Source organism: Stigmatopora nigra, chromosome 7 (assembly GCF_051989575.1).
Source record: "Stigmatopora nigra isolate UIUO_SnigA chromosome 7, RoL_Snig_1.1, whole genome shotgun sequence".
Taxonomy (NCBI): domain Eukaryota; kingdom Metazoa; phylum Chordata; class Actinopteri; order Syngnathiformes; family Syngnathidae; genus Stigmatopora; species Stigmatopora nigra.
The window spans coordinates 9,125,697-9,142,051 of record NC_135514.1 but is presented as its reverse complement, the minus strand read 5'-3'; the positions used below and the strand labels follow the sequence as shown (position 1 = coordinate 9,142,051).

Genomic DNA, 16,355 nt, shown 5'->3' with positions numbered 1-16,355 from the left:
ATGGTCATGTACTATGTTATCATTTGCAATTTGTTCTGTTGTTTTTTTGTATTTTTTTCATGTGGCAAAGCCATCATTGACATCTATTGTTTGGAGTTTTGCAACCAAACTGCAATGTGTTTTAATGAATGGAGATTAAACACACATTTTTAAGAACAAAAAACACCCATTTAGGATTTTATTGGAAAGAAAAATCATGATAATTGGAGTTCACCATGGACTCAAACATTTGAACAATCATGAGTAATGTTTGAAACCATTTGTGAATACTATCATTGGGTCTTACTCAACTGTGGTTGCTGTAGATTTGATGTAAGATTCTAGCAGAAATATAGTTTCATCCACTTGGTTTTCCGCTGAATCCAGCCTTGAAGAGAAACAGCAAGTTGATGGCATGAATGAAAATACAAGAAAATTACAGGATGACCTGACTACTGATCGTACTTGTTAACATGAAGCTGCAGAGACTCGAGTTGTTGCTTTTCGGGAGCCGTGATCATTTCCTCCACCTCGGTGAGCTGCTCCGGCTCTGCCCCGCCGGCCTGCAGAGATGCCAGAATGGCCTCGATACGCTGGGACTTTTCCAGCAAACGCCTGTCAATCAAGCACCATTGTAAGGCCACCGAAGGTACATTTTAACCAAAGGGGGTACTCACTTGCTATTTGAAGTCTCAAATAAACGTCTGTGTATAAGGTTGGCCACTGTCTGCACACACACACACAGTACAAAGAATTAAATTAAGACAGATCTAATTTATGTAGAGCTCTATAAAAGACAACAGAAAGATTAAAGTTTGTTTTTTGTAAGCAAATTGACATTTTTGTTTCATTTTATGTATGAATCAATAGGATACGTCTCAAATTTGAAGTTGTAGGAAATGCAAAATTGTCCCATGAAAAGTCTGATGATTTTTTTTGGCACCTTTTTTCAACAGACGCATAACTTGCCTTATAGCAGATTTGGAGCAACATTCGTGAAGTGGAAAGCTGATTGACGGTGTAAAGATAAAAGGTGCGTGAAGGAGCAAAGTCAGGAGTCTTTGGGAGTTCCTGGAAGGATGATGAATGATTATTTCCACTCTAAATTTGATTTGCTCTAGAGCAGTGGCTCTTAAACTTGTTGTAGCTACAGAACCCCGCCAATTTTATATGTGCATTCACCAAATCCTACTTTAGTGTAAAATAAAATATATAGAAATAAATTCCTTGCAACATTATCAAACCCAAGTTAAGAACGACTGCTCTAGAGAAACACCTTAAAGAGAATTCAAAATCCCAAATCTACCTGGAGTTGGACCAGGTTCTGCGAGAGAAGAGTGTAAAGCATGTCTTTTGCTTCCTTGGCGGGAATCATGGCAAAATCCTCCACCTGCTTCTGTTCCAGATGTTTCTTCTTGAGCAAAAGCCGGAAGATGCGTGCCGATCGTGATCCAAATCTGACAGAATGGGAGTATAATTTTTTGGGGGGGTTCACAATAACTTTAATATAAAGTCAAAAGAAAAAAAACACCAGCTGACCTTTCCTGGACAACTGACTCTAACGTTGCTCGCGCTAGTTTGGCGAGTGCTCGCTGCAAATCTGACATGTTAGTCAAGAAAACAAATCCAGGATTTTGTGGAGAGTGTTGTTTTCTTAAACGTCTAAATGATGAGTAAATACACTTCAGGAAAGATGTTCATGGAAAAAGATACTGACAGAATACATCCCGCCTCCACTCTCGCCAGCTTTGCTCACAAACTCCATCTAGGAAAAGGTAAAATGATGAGAATGTTTCCTTTGAGAAAAACGGCAGCACGTCAACGCAATTCCATACCGGGTCATCCACCAATAGCGTGAGGTACTGGTCTAGCACTTGTCTAGAGATGTTGTAGGCGGCTGGCAAAGATCTGAAGATCTCGTTAGCGGAGAGCGGCTTCGTGTAGGCAGCAGTGGGGAGAGTGGTCACCTCGCTCAATCTCAGCATGCTCCTTACGATCTCACCGCTGGTCTGGTAAGTAAACAGGAACATGAAAGAACTGAAATTTTCAAATTCCCAACTTCAGCTATTGTTTGCAATTGCCTAACCTGGTCCATCTTGTTGGACATGGCGCTGACGATTGCTTGGTCTCGAAAGTGGAGATGAAATCGGTCAAAATTCACCTGCCAGTAAATTCCCTCGTCCCCATGAGTCTGAAAAAAAAAACACATCTTGAAGAAGCTATAGAAATAGAAAAAAAATCTGGGTTTGTGCTAACACTAAAACAATAATATAACTTGTAACATTTGCATGGATTCATTGGGGGAGGAGGACTTGCATAAACAAAATCTAGAGTTCATTTCTTATGAAACGTTTCAATAAAGTTATAAAATATAATAAATGGAAGTTTTTTATTTTTACTAAAAAAAAACTTCATAATTGAAGAAAAAAAAAATCAGCGACGAGATGGATTTGCTGACAAAAACTGCTAATGTGTAGAGCTGTGAAATGAAATTCCCAATATGTCAATGTACCAAGTGAACCCACCTCTATGTCCATCCTGGCCTTTTTTGCAACACTTTGCTCCTCTGGGTCCTCAAGCTGCCTCTTTCCTCGTCCAAGGAGAGTAACATTTGGCACGATGTAGCAATTGGGGAAACTCTCAGGAGCCAGCGGTTCAGTGCTCGCAGGAACTTCAGGTGTTGATGGATCGGCTTTAGCCTTGGCGCTTGCCATTGGAGGGCAACGTTGAATAAAATGCGTCTCAACCAATTTGGAAAAGGAGGATGAAACATCCTTGAAATCCATGCTCTGTCCCTCTGTGATCCCAAATGTAAGAGAGAGCATGAGGCCATTTTAGATATATATATTTTTTTTAAATATTGCAGTATTCAAATTTGGATTTACTGACCCTCCATATTCTGTGTGAGACGATCTGCCACTACTTTTACAATGCTGCTCATGGTCACGTGACCCCTCTGCAGCAATTCTTCAATGATGAGCTCACCAGTGTCGCCATAAAGCGTCTTGGCGGTGTAGATGTAGCGTGGGTAGCGGAGGATCTTCAGCATGATATTGGAACTGCATTGGTACTCGGTGGGGCTGCCACGCCCCTTACGCCCCGGGCTGAACACACATGTTCCATGTTGCATGAGCACACAAAGCGACTTTTTGACCTGCCGTGTCAAACAGAGCAAAGGCATGAAATGTACTTCATAATTACTGTAAACTGGAAAAAAATGTCACTTTCTTCTGACGTATATATACTGCATGCAGTTAATGAATGGCTCTTATACCAATAAGTAAAAGAGCATAATTGCATTTATAAATTTTGATGGATCAGTCGATCAAAAAATACATATAACAGATCTTTATGCCAATCGTGTCGAGTGTCAGTTCCAGTGGCTCACTAGAATTTGGTTACAGACATTCAGGGTCATCAATATGAACATGCAAGAGCACTTGTTGTGAGCATTGTAATAGTTTCCATCTCATGTTTACGATTGTGGTATTCTTTACTACTTTAATGTGGAATTTGTATTGATGTTGCGTATAGTCATCGTGTTGTCATTCTTTTGTAGCTGTCTTACATTGTTGAGTGAATTCATTCAGATATTACTTGTTTAAGTAATGATCACATTTTGGGTGCATGTACAGTGGATTTTGTGGACAAATGATACAGAAAAGGGAAGGATCAACAATAAAATAGACGGATTATCAATAAAAATAGACAGATAAAGCAACAGGAGGAAGGTACCAAGTCCACAGAGATGCCAGTTCCTTGAACGATGGATCTTAGCGTTTGCGTTCCACCTCTGAGTAGATGTGTGCCCACTTTCTCCACAACTTCTCCAAAGTGTTCCCGCAGCAGGAGGCTGCACAGGCGCACCTCTTGGGAAGTCATCTTGAGCAAAAAATAGCTTTACAATTTATGAATAATACGCACGTTCTATTCGGTTACGGGATGCGATTTTTAAACGCGTGTCAAAAATAAACACATGCAACTCAGCCCATGTCAACAGAAGTCAACTTCCGTGTTTAGTTTTTCCTCGTCGTGATTTGCCGGTCCACGGAGAGGTGCATGCCGGGAAGGAGGCGGTCTCGCGTACATACTTGGTGGAGGACCGACGTCACTGTTTGTGTGCTCGCTTAGGGAAAGATGGCGGAGGCAGCGGCTGTTCCCCCGCATCGGTTTTTCTGTCACTGTTGTAAGGGCGAAGTAAATCCAAAACTCCCGGTAAGCTATTTATTTTTACCTTTAGCTTTTATGTCGATGCATTTGATCGGTTGACAATGTGATGTCTTTGCCGATGAGTGGTTGTTCGGCTTGCCTTCCTTAGCCGAAAAGCTAGCGAGTCTGTTAGCACAGAGCGGCATTTGTTGTTGTTGTTCATGTTCTTAAGGATCAGTGAAAAATGTACATTCATGCGACAAATAACATAAGATCAGTGCTTATTTGCAATCCTGGTGGAACACACTCGAGGCAAAGAGTGATCTTAAAGGATCTGCTCTTGGTGTTGTCTTGCACTTCAACACAATGCTGGGCTAAAGACGGACGTTTAAAAATAAAATATTTGTCGGATCGCTTTCACATTCAGTTTCTCTCTCTTGTAAAGTGAAAAAGGTAGCAGTTAGATTTTACATTTAGAAAGGCTTTCAATTCGAAATTGAAAAATGAGTCTTATTGAACATTGGATGCTGACTATTGACATTTTTCCAAGACAACCAAGTCTTGCGCCACAATTTACGCACACAAAAACATTAGTAACGCATACTTCTGAAAGTGTAGTACTACTAATACTACACAACCTCCCTCTTATGGTGTAATAATCATTGCCCGACTGCATCTCAGTTGTGTTTAAATTAATTCAAACAATGCAAATGAATGCATTATCTTCCAACTACGTTTATTAAATACGGTGTACTTTTTAACAATAAACCTAATTTCCCATGTATACACTAAGTAGTGTCTAGGTGCTACTGGAATAGGTTTTAACCCCAGTAAGTAAGTCATAAACCCCGGTTTTAAACCTCAGTCACTATAAACATTGATTTGTTGCATCATATTTTTGTCTGAATTATGGCTGTTGTCAGATTAAACTAAATTAGCCCCCAATGGTGGTATCTGATGATTTGCGTATGCTGAAAAAAATGTGCTTCTTGTCAAAACGTGTACTACTCCTAAAAATGTAAGGGTTTCTCAATATTTGAAACTCCCTTAAACAATGGATGTTCAGCTCAATGGGCATTGAGGTCAGATAGATTGCATAAAAATACATGATTATAATGAAATTTGCACATCTAAAAGGATGATTAAGTGTCTTCAAACTATTGACTGGTCTTGTATGTAAATGACTGCATTTGTGTATCCTGTATATTAATAAGTAATTTTATTTCATACACACTTATTGTTAAATAGCATTTTCATATTATGCTGTACAATGGTGGCAACATAACCCCTTTTGAAATAAAAAAAATATTACACTGAACACACAATACAACTGACAAAGAATATTTGGATGACGAACAAGTTTCACACCACACACTGACGTTGTCATGTATCTAATTATGTAAATGAGTAATTCTTTCTAAGCTGTGGCAAAGCAGGGCTACGCTGACATTCCTGATTAATTTAAGCATGGTCTCATTTTTTTTGTCTGACTTTAGCGGTTTTAATGTGTGATCTAATTATATTGTGCATGAAATATTATCTTTTGTTCTGACTGAATTGTGGTGTATCTGACCTCGCGGGTAATACTAGCCTATCAGCATATCTTGTGGTGGCAATTGTGGCTGAAACCTGTGGCATTACCTCCTTTCTGTGCGGTGTGACATAATCATCCTGCTGTCATTATTTAATAATGGCTGGAATTCTTTTTTTATCAGAATATCTCAACCACTCTTAATTACGGAGCAGACTTTCCAAAAAAATCTATTATAGTTTAGGTGTGGTTGGCAGACCAGCTCTACCTCTTAGGTGGCATTCATTCACTGTAGCATTTGCCCATTTTATGTCACGACCTACGTATATAGAAGTGAATGTTTTATTCAGCATTTACAGGAGTCACACAAAAGGAAGCTTTTATGGACTAAAAATGTTTGTTTTTTTTAAATTGAAGGGCCCAGAATAGCCAGAAGTATTGTAGTAGTATAGTCAGTAACTTTCTGCTGTTTGACTAATTTGCCAACATGTAACTTTATGTACTATTTAATTATCTGCTTAAGACAATTTGTGCTTGTTTTTGGTTTAATCATTAGAATGTGATTCCTATGTCGTTCAGTTCAAAGCGAGATTGATTTTTGGTGGGTTTCTTATTTTAGTCTGAAGCATTAACTTAGTGTCTAAGTGTGTACTGTCATCTGACTTTTTAAAGGAGTATATTTGTCCTCGCTGTGACTCAGGCTTCATTGAAGAAGTGACAGAAGATTCAAGGTAAGATCTGTGACTCACTCAATTTATCTTCAAGTACTGTAATATATTTGTCCTGCAATTCCAGTAACCTCCTCGAGAGCGGCGCTAATGGAATGGATGATGCAGCCACCCAGTTTGCAGAGGTAAAATACAATATCATTTAGTGTACGGTTGGAAAAATTGCTGGTATAATCATAATTCTAATAACTTTCCACAGCTTTGGCATCTGTTATTATTGGAACGGCCATTTTCCATCGACGGCGACAACCCCGATTCCGAACCTCGACTCCCTGGCTGGCGGTTGGGCAGGCTCGGCGACCTAGGGGGAGTCGAAAACGAACCCATCGGGGGCTCCGTCCCTGCTGGCCTCGGAGGGCCAATGGGGGTCTCACTAGGCACAGGCGATCACTGGGGCCCGGCGCGTCCCCCACGTTTACACACTCATAGGAGATATAGGTCCAGAGTCAGCAGCAGGCCTGACCGGTCACCTGCTGTCGAAGGGTGGGTTGGCATTACTTGAATGCATGTGCTTTTCTCATATTGAAAACTGTTTTTATTTTTAATTTTTTAAGGAGGTATTGAGTCGTGAGATTAGTAATTTCAAATCTATGACTTGTTAGAGTGAGAAACAAAGCAATACCGTTTGCATTGTCTGCCACTTAGGATTGTACAGCAGTTCCTTGCTGGCCTTTTTGCCAATTCTGGAGTTTCTGGCACACCCCCATTGTCATGGTGATATGCTCACATTATTGAATCCTATTGATTTTTTTTATTGTGAAGTGCTATCCACAACTGGTCCTTTCTGCCTTTCTAGGACAGGAATGCTGCATTCTAATCCAGGCGACTATGCTTGGGGACAAGGTGGCCTGGATGCTGTCATAACACAAGTACAGAAAATGACTACTTACCTGTACAGTTGGTTTTGTTCTCTTTTCCCAGTCACTTATCATTGTGTGTTTGTGTAGTTGTTAGGTCAGCTGGAGAATACAGGGCCTCCTCCAGCAGAGAAAGAGCGAATCTCCTCTCTCCCCTTTGTTAATATTTCTCAGGAACAAGCAGGTCAGTCCCTCATTTGGTTTCTGATGCACAGGGTGCCAAAAAGTCTCCTTATACTATAAATGTAAAGGCCACCCCTCTATCATAGCAGAAATAATCTTGTTTAATAAAAACATTAATTAAACTGATAAATTCACTTTGCAACTTTTGCGTGCAGATTGTTGTATGGAATGTCCAGTGTGCAAAGAAGACTTTGAGGTTGGCGAGGCCGTCAGACAGCTCCCCTGTAATCATATCTTCCATTCAGCCTGTATAGTGCCATGGCTAGAGATGGTGAGTCACGACATACACCCAACAATGTCGTCACACTCGGCGATCTGACGCCTCGTGGCGGTTTGTTCCGCAGCACGACACGTGTCCAGTTTGCCGGAAGAGTTTGAACGGAGAAGACAGCAGCAGTCAGCCCCCATCAGAGCCCCCCTCCCTTTCCATGGACCCCCGCACACAGGAAAGATGGTCCTTCTGAAGACTAACCGACAAAAAGCCGAGAAAGGCGTTTGTTGCTCTCCTTGGCGTCATAATCACTTTTATTTTGTATTTTCTCTTAAGTTTTTCCCTCCCAAGTAAACGCATACATACAGATCTTAAAGGGGACACTTGTATTCTGCAAAGTGCGCCATTCAAAATACTAAGATATGGTTTTCTGGCTCATACAAATGAGTCACCTCTCACCCTTTACACATTGATATACAAGCAATTAGAAAGCCCATTCCTATAATATTCCGGTGAAGGTGTTTTTTTCCACCGCAGTTGAGGTCCTTCTCTGTTTACCCCTCAAGCCACTTTACCTTCTAACGCTATTTTGGGTAAATGTCAGCTTTTGTATCACAAAATACACACTTTACTGTATACATTAATGGACTTTATTTATTGTTATAACTGTCCCCAATTGTATTTTCTTTGCTTAATGTTAGTTTAAGCATTCCTAAAAGGGAAATGATATCTTCAAAACAACACAGCATTCATCTGTGGAGCCCATTAGATGATTTTAGGCAAGAAAGGGGATACACATTGCCCTAACCAATCAACAATTCACGCCCATGGCCTTCAAATATACCTTTGATGCATGTTTTACAACGTGAGAGGAAAATTGAGAAAACCTACAAAGGACAAATTTCTCACAGCAAGGCTGGATTTGAACTCAACATGTACTGGAAAGCGATTGTGCTAACCAGTTAAATTGAATTAAGCCATCAGCGCTTATCCCATTTTTTGAATTCCACCTAATTATACTGGTGTACATATTATAATCTGATATCATGTCATAATAGTCCTTTCTGTATGACCACATTTCTACCACTTGTTTTTTTTAAGTGTAAATATTGTAGTCGAAAAACAGTTTGCAAAGAAAAACATTGAGAATGGAGATGCAAATGTGAATGACATACATGGTTAAACTGTATATTATGATTGAAATAAAAGTGTCTATGATGTATGACGATTGATTACCTTATTCATATATCCAATATTAAAAAAAAATAGTGTGGATAAATTGTAAAAATTAGTTAAACCCAAAAAACATTGTTCTCAAATTGTTAATCTTTCAGTCAACATTATTCTTTTATTCACTTTTAAGTGTGCCCTTAATATTCATTATTTAAGTAGGCAACATGAAAGAACACATTAAAAGTTCTTTAGTTCAAAAACAAAAAAACTTCTACAGGTGAGGTAAGAAAATTAATTCTTACCTGCAATGGAAATTACACATTTAATCCCTGGGTGTACCATATAAACGTGAGTAAGGAATGAGGTGGTGCTGTTGAGGGAATATAGCCCACCATGGGGTCCCACACTTCAAACTGAATGGCTGAGGGTGACCTAAAACATATATACAGACAGTGCATTAAAGCCTCAAACTGAACATCGGTATCTCATTCGCATTCATCCAACCTGTTAAGTACGATGAGTACCACTGAGGCATCCTGTCGTACAAATGCAGCAAATTCAAGGATGGTTTTTCCGCTGGGGGACACACCAACTCTCTGAGAGCCCTCATAGAGGAATTTACTGTGTCCAAATACAAGTAAAAAATGTCAATATCACAACAGCCTTAAAATAAAGAAATGTCCCTTTACTACCTGAAGTGTGCCATGCTGTAAAAGGTTGGCTGCTTGTAGAAGACGTCACGCTTGGCATCCACTATAACGGGGCTGTCGGCAAAGTTCTTGACCCAGTTGGGTCCACCGATCAGATTCAACGCCAAGTTCCAGTCGGTCCAGCCCGTTACATAATTATTTAAGTCCTGTCAAAGAGGGAAGTGAAGATGTGACACAAGCACTTGCAGGATCTGCCACATGGCGCAGTACATACCTCTAAGATGTCATGTGCATAATTTTCGGCCCTCTGCCAGCTCCCCAATGTCACTCCTTGGTCTTTCCCTATCCAACCTGCGCAGGCCTCCGTGCCAAACAGGTAATACTCTGGATACAACTCGTGGGTCGTTCCCAGGCTGGACCCGGCAGGGATCACGCCATCCATGTACCAGTGCACTGCCACACCGTGGATATACTGAGCTGCGTGGATGTCACTCAGCACCTGGAGGCAGGCAGGTCACAGGTTTAGTAATTTCTGGGAATCAATAGTTTAAAAAAAAGTGTGTTTCGTCATATAGTTGAGAGCTTATGAGCGTGTAAACACCATCAGCTTTAAGTTTGAGAAAAGAGAAGATTGGATAGCAAAATCAAAAATATCTTCAATATCCTTTCCCAAAAATGCAATACTTTGGTGTGAATTCAATGCATTTTTCCTCTTCATTGTGTATACTTTGGTTGGTGCAACATACTCAGGTGCAACTTATAATTTAAAAAAAATACAAAATTTGATCTATGTTGTGTGCAATGTCCACTTTCAACCGTATCTGTTCAAATAGAATAATTGAGTGTACAAAATAAATACATAAAAAAGATCAACCGATGGATATACACACACACCACTTTGGCCCAGTGAGGCAGCAGTACACGGTTGTCATCCAGAATGAGCACATGCGTGTTTGGGAATGACGAGGCGTGGAGTGCGGGGCCCAGATCCATGGCCACCCAGTCCCTCTGTTCCTCAGGAGTGAAGCCCAGTGCCTGGAAACTACACGGAGACAAAGATGCTGTCTCTAAATGTGTTGATCACATAACAACTGCTATTCTATGCAATAAATCTAACACCTGTAGTTTGTAACATATCCCGCAGTGGGTTCATTTCCTGTCGTCACACCCCAGAATGTCAAATTATACTTGGCATATTCCTCGAGGAATCTGAGAAACACATTATAATATTAAATGCTTTAATAAACAAAACACTGCATTTCAATGAATTACCTCACATAGTAGTGCGCCCAACTTTTATGCTCCTTTTCACCGGGTTTTCCTTTCAAGGAACCTTTTCCTGTGAGTGCACCGTTTGTTTTCATCCAGGCAGGAGAGCTCCAGGCACTGCCCAGAAGAGACAAGGGTTGTGGAGACATGGCCTGGGCTCTCTGTAGCAGAGGAATCTAAATAAAAACAACCATTTAGAAAGATAACAATACATTTGCAAGAGCTCAAATCAGTATCTCACTGTTTTCATCACTGTAATGTTCTCTCTGCTATCACTCGTTTTTATTCCATATTTGTGTCTTGCCTCTTCTCAGTGTCCTAACCTTCAAGTGAACATCCTCAGGGGCCAGAGTGAAATTGTGTAGACTGTAGTCATCCTTTGAGTCAGCATATGTGTACAGACGCGTAGAAAAGTCACAGCTGGCCATGGGAACACGCAACACAGTATATCCTATACCTGACAAATGACAAATATTAACACATTTTTATGCATACAATAGTGAAAAGGTTTCTCATTTAACATCCCAAAGCTGTTATAAATAATAGCCTTGCTTCTGTATATATAAAACAAACCATTATCTATTCAAAAAATGTGCTTTTTTAACAGCTCATATATCTTACTAGATGTGTACCTTCTTGAGCAAAATACTGTCTCAGCAGTTGGTCTTGTGCACCAGAAGAAAGTGACAGGATGTTAATTGCGGCAGCGTCTGTCATCGCACCACCAAACCCTCTCATTTTCTGATACTTTTTGTCCGCAAAGAGAGTCAGTTTGAGGCCTGAGGGAGACACATAACAAACTAAGTGGTAAATAATAGCACCTGGCTTCTGTCAGCAAGGTGACGACATAACTAGTTTCCCTATTTAATTTTCATGATAACAAATACCTAATTATATAAAGTTCAGAAATGAATGAATTTTAAAGTAAAAAAAATATATATATTTTTTTTATCATGCATGTTTTTGGAATGTAGAGGGAAACTGGAGTACCCAGAGAAAACCCACGCATGCCCCCACCCACAAATCCATGTGAATCAATCTTAGATCATCCCCAACATACACATTTTTTATACTAGTTTCTAAACAGAGATGTATGTAAAACTTCAGCACACTTATAAAGAGGGCCAGAATAGGGAGGCCCTTTGATGGGCATTGGGCCCTGATTGAATGCAACCCTCAACACTCACTAGCTCCGGTGCTGTTGGGTCGAATTGGACCTTGGCTTTCCTCTAACCGGCTTCCGGACACGCTGCTCGTGAAGGAGATGTACTGACCCATTGGTGGAACCGAAACGGAACCCAAGGAGTCACAGTGCGTGGAGTTACACTCACAAACCACCGAGTCATGGCCAAAGCTTCTGGCGACACACTTATTGCGTCCTTTGAAGGATAACAAACAGAATTAAGGTTTTGAAAATCAGCTTGAAGAAGGATGATGTTTTTTATTACCTGTTGAAATAGTTGTCCTTGAAACTGTCACTAGCAAAAGAGCGCATTGCAATACTAGTAGAAACATCTTTTCACAGCAACTTTTCTACTTCTGTTAAAGCATCCTTACAGTGTGAGTTTACGACTCGACAAAACTGCCCTTTTATTAACGTGTCCTTTAGTGAACTTTAGCTGTATACGTTTTAAATAGTTTAAACTTTGGTCCCTCTGACATTCGGATCTGTTCGACGGTTTGTTTGGAATGACCAAGTCATGTGACTTTTCACGTGCTATGTAATTACAAAAAAATTGCCACTCGGAGGTGCTGTTTCACAAACTCCAAAGCAAAGTTTGACCAAGATGGGAACTGAGGCATTGCAAGGTAGGCAATGAAGGAAAAATAATTTTAGCATATGTAGTCAAAACTTTCACATGTCCTCCAACGTAGACAAATGACGAATTAGTCACGCATTTTCATCCCTGAGGGGATAAGCCAAAAGCTCATCGCCATCAATTTTATAGTGTTTATCATGTGGTTTAGTTAAAATGAAGCATATCGTAGCTGACTGGCAAGATGTCAGATAAACTGGTCACCAGGCAATCAATAGCATGATGCAGGCAATGGACAATATTTGGGTAAATTTGTACTAAAAAAATATTGTGGAGTCACTTCCACATTTTATTATTGTGTATTCATGCATTCAAAACAAGTGAACAAATGAAATTGAAGCGAGCATGATTAAAAGCAATATTTTAGCCATTTTATTAGGAAACATGGTGAATGAATAATTTACAGATACACATAAACATGAATACTGAATTCCAAGATTTCTATTTCAGACATTTGTGTTGCATGATTAGATGATGTCTGCGGCTTCAAAGGAACGCACAGATTCTGTCCATTATGGAAGGAATCCTGTTTGTCATGAAGATGAGCTCTTTCTTGCCCTCTTCTGTTCGGCCTGAATAGGGAAAAAGAAATAACCATGATATAAAAGCAGTTTGCCGAAGAGGATCATTTGCGACAGGGGTAACCCTTACTCATTGGATGCTGCAGCCAATTGCGGTCCATATAGTATAGATAACAGCTCTCAAACTCCTTCTCACTGTAGTATGGCACCGACACTGGGATGAATGGGTCCATGCTATCGAATCCTCTCTGATGGACACAAGAGCTGATGTTATTATGTTATGTTATTTTCACTCTTATCACTTGATTCAAATGATTGTTTTCATAGAAAACAACATCGCTATTTCTGTAGAATTTAACCTTTTTTGCCACTGTTATTTGATAGTTTTGAGTATGCAAAGAATCAGTTGAGTGAGCTCTGACCTCTCCTAGCAGCTCCTGAGGCAAGTGAGCCAATTTGGCTGGGTACACAGACCCCGTGTGACCCACAGTAGTAATGATGGCCCCTCCTGTCTGAAATAACAATATGAAGGTTAAAACATGAAGATAGAATAGAGGTAATCAACGCTTTTTCCAAGTTCTTCTCACCCAGTCATTCTTCATCATTTTCCTCAGGTTATACACCAGCGTGAGCTCACTTGGATCCACCTGTTGACAAACCCGAGCACGTGAGGATGAGGCTGCCAAGTAACAGTCAATATTTAGGGACGGACATCTTCCTCACCTCACTTTTGTCCTCCTTCTGGATGCTGGACTTGCCCCACAGAGCATTGACGCCATCCACGGCTACAGCGAGACGAAAGTCACAGCCAGGCTGCCCGCTCTGCTGCCTCAGCTCCTTCATCAGTGCTCCTACAACGTCACTGCTGCTCTTGACTCGAGAGATGCCCTAAAGTAGAAAGACTTGACATTGAATACGGTACTGAGATCTTTGTGTGATGGAAAATGTTTGAGAAGCTAAAAAACAACAACTACCTGATCCACTAACTCGCCAAGAGTTTTTCCTTCCTCTGTATGCTCCCTCTTTGTCCACACATAACGCTGCCTTGTCTTTATCTGGGGGGAAGACAGAACGAAAAAAAAAACATCAAATATTTATTTGGCTTCCTGAGAAAGGCAGGTGTGGGGAAAAAATAAAAGAATCCTTAAAATTGTTATTTTCTTCATTATGAAGCAACAGTACGTACTTCAAGTGTGAATGAAGGCCTAACAATCACACAGCTATTTAATGTAACATTTCGCCTCTACCTTGGACAGGAGATGTTCATTGGTGATTTTAAAGTTCTGCAACCACTCGGTGGCTTGTAAAGGCTGGTCGAAGCGAGAGGGGTTAAAGGCTGAAGGAAGTAGCTCCTTGCAGTTCTTCACCCAGATGTGAGCTGGAAACAAATAAGACAAGCATAAAGATATTAATTAAAAATACACAACTTTCTTTCTGGACCAACAATGGGTGTTAGCTTATTTTTTTTCTTAACCTCACCGTCCGGTATATGAAGCACTAGCCATCCCTGTGTGTGGCAAAAGTGGACGGTGTGACACAAAGACATCGTCTTGCCGCTGCCCTTTTCTCCGTCTTATGAAATTGATAAGGTGGATCATAAGATGAAGAGCGATCCCGAGCGATGCAAAGCATTTTGCTGCATTGTTGAGTGGCAAATTTGTCAAGGATACAGAACATATATCGCTTTGCAGGTTTGCTCGTATCCGTTTCCTTCAGATAGGAGATGACCTCCAGGGCAGGCTGCCTCACCATCATTGTGGCTTCAGTAAACGTTTTCACCTAAACACAGAAAGTGTTCAGTTAAGATTTCCATATTGTTTTGAAAAAATACAATTGTTGTGGATGCATTTAAGAATTAACCTGTTTCTGATAGCGTCGAGGGAGGCCATGAGGAAAGAAGGTGCGGATATGTTCAGACGATATGGTGTAATACTGTCCAATGTGTTTTTCTGAATGACAAGCCTATAATGAAGAAGAAGAAGAAAAAGGATGTTAGATGAAGAACACACGCTAAGGCTAAATGGGGATGAGAAGGAGCTTGACTTACTGGATCACTTTCTTGTGTTCTGAAGACTGAAAATGGCACAGGAGGTTCTGGTTCAACTGCCAAGGCTTCCTGCTGCTGACCTAGTGCACTTGTATGAAGCCCCCGAACAAGTTTCACCTGCAAGAAAATATAAAATTAGAAAGAGTAGATGGGTACATCATTTTTATCAAGGTGTGGTATGCAAACTTATCATTAACTCAAATAAAATAGCACTTTGAGATGCACATTACAGGTTTTTCAGCAATATGGTGTGCTTTGGTGGATTTTTTTTTGCTTTTACTCCAGGACAACTAGCAATAGTTTGTAATGATATTTAGACTTTTCAGATCTATATATGAGATGAACAGGTGACGTGATAGCACTACTACAGGTAAATGCATTTTTAGGTCAATTACGCATGATTCCAAACTTACCGTTTGCCAAAACCTCGGGGAAATTCGGTGAAGGGCCATCTTCTGTAGATTCAAGGATGTAATACAAAGTAAATAAAAATATTGCACCCAAATAAAGGCTAGATTTGTATCTTTTTACGGCAGTGTCCTGTCACCTTATGTAAACACTTAGCAGATGGCTAACTAGCAGATTGCAGGAAATGCTATTCTTCCAAGGTTTGAGAACACAAAACTATATTTACCGCAATTCTCCGTATACAATTACTGCTATTTATAACAAATTGCCCGGTTTTAATTCCACGGTAACGTGAAGGAGAAGCGCACGAAGTCAATGCAGCCGTGACATCATGGGCGCCGCCATCACGCAGTCGTTTTGAGAGGAAGTGACGTAGGGCAACACTACCAATCAGGGCGATATGGCCAAAATACTGTACTACAATATTAAAATGGAGTTTGATGTTTGCATGTTGTATTACTATTTTCCAATATTGCAGTGCATACTTTTCTAATTGTTCTAAAATGATCTTTTTTATATAAAAATATATATTATTTGGACAAGGGTGTGCATACCATAAATACACTGTACATTGTTAAAAGCTATTTAAAAAATGACACATGTTGTTTTCTGATGTTATAATCCGTGAGTAATTTGGACATTGTTGTTTCCTGAATGTTTTCAATTCAGAGTACTGTAACCGAATGGGTAGCGAGCACTTAAGGTAGGAGGCAATGACTGGAGATAAAGCATAAAAAATATGTTGCTCCAGGGCCTCTTGAAACGTTAGTTAATCCTTTATGCAAAGCTTGATTACCAACCAGGCCAAGCAGGGAAAATTGCCCCAGAAACC

At 40.2% G+C, this 16,355-nt stretch overlaps 4 protein-coding genes across 4 annotated transcripts; 1 reads left to right on the top strand and 3 right to left on the bottom strand.

Annotated features, from left to right (window-relative positions):
* Nucleotides 1-232: 232 nt before the first annotated feature.
* Nucleotides 233-4,016, bottom strand: polr3c (polymerase (RNA) III (DNA directed) polypeptide C). Its single transcript, XM_077720408.1, has 12 exons — nt 3,715-4,016; nt 2,869-3,133; nt 2,505-2,776; nt 2,066-2,170; nt 1,815-1,988; nt 1,693-1,744; nt 1,519-1,579; nt 1,286-1,436; nt 945-1,050; nt 657-702; nt 445-594; nt 233-367 (listed from the first exon to the last, which is right to left on the bottom strand). The coding sequence occupies exons 1-12, from the start codon at nt 3,859-3,861 to the stop codon at nt 283-285; spliced, it is 1,614 nt and encodes a 537-aa protein (XP_077576534.1). The 5' UTR covers nt 3,862-4,016; the 3' UTR covers nt 233-282.
* Nucleotides 4,017-4,033: 17 nt separating this feature from the next.
* On the top strand, nt 4,034-8,860 carry rnf115a (ring finger protein 115a). The gene is made up of 9 exons (XM_077720409.1): nt 4,034-4,194; nt 6,332-6,390; nt 6,455-6,512; nt 6,587-6,870; nt 7,033-7,101; nt 7,184-7,256; nt 7,335-7,428; nt 7,583-7,698; nt 7,772-8,860. Exons 1-9 carry the CDS (start codon nt 4,117-4,119, stop codon nt 7,889-7,891), a joined length of 951 nt encoding a protein of 316 aa, XP_077576535.1. The 5' UTR covers nt 4,034-4,116; the 3' UTR covers nt 7,892-8,860.
* gba1 (glucosylceramidase beta 1) lies at nt 8,266-12,447 on the bottom strand. The gene is made up of 11 exons (XM_077720410.1): nt 12,179-12,447; nt 11,918-12,109; nt 11,363-11,509; nt 11,054-11,187; nt 10,734-10,906; nt 10,581-10,670; nt 10,356-10,503; nt 9,736-9,960; nt 9,504-9,667; nt 9,316-9,432; nt 8,266-9,243 (listed from the first exon to the last, which is right to left on the bottom strand). Exons 1-11 carry the CDS (start codon nt 12,243-12,245, stop codon nt 9,126-9,128), a joined length of 1,575 nt encoding a protein of 524 aa, XP_077576536.1. The 5' UTR covers nt 12,246-12,447; the 3' UTR covers nt 8,266-9,125.
* A 449-nt stretch (nt 12,448-12,896) lies between these two features.
* On the bottom strand, nt 12,897-15,918 carry dap3 (death associated protein 3). The gene is made up of 13 exons (XM_077721784.1): nt 15,663-15,918; nt 15,529-15,570; nt 15,116-15,232; nt 14,929-15,030; nt 14,739-14,847; nt 14,548-14,640; nt 14,316-14,446; nt 14,043-14,123; nt 13,792-13,956; nt 13,656-13,715; nt 13,491-13,580; nt 13,199-13,316; nt 12,897-13,119 (listed from the first exon to the last, which is right to left on the bottom strand). The coding sequence occupies exons 2-13, from the start codon at nt 15,565-15,567 to the stop codon at nt 13,034-13,036; spliced, it is 1,191 nt and encodes a 396-aa protein (XP_077577910.1). The 5' UTR covers nt 15,568-15,570; nt 15,663-15,918; the 3' UTR covers nt 12,897-13,033.
* Nucleotides 15,919-16,355: the final 437 nt, after the last annotated feature.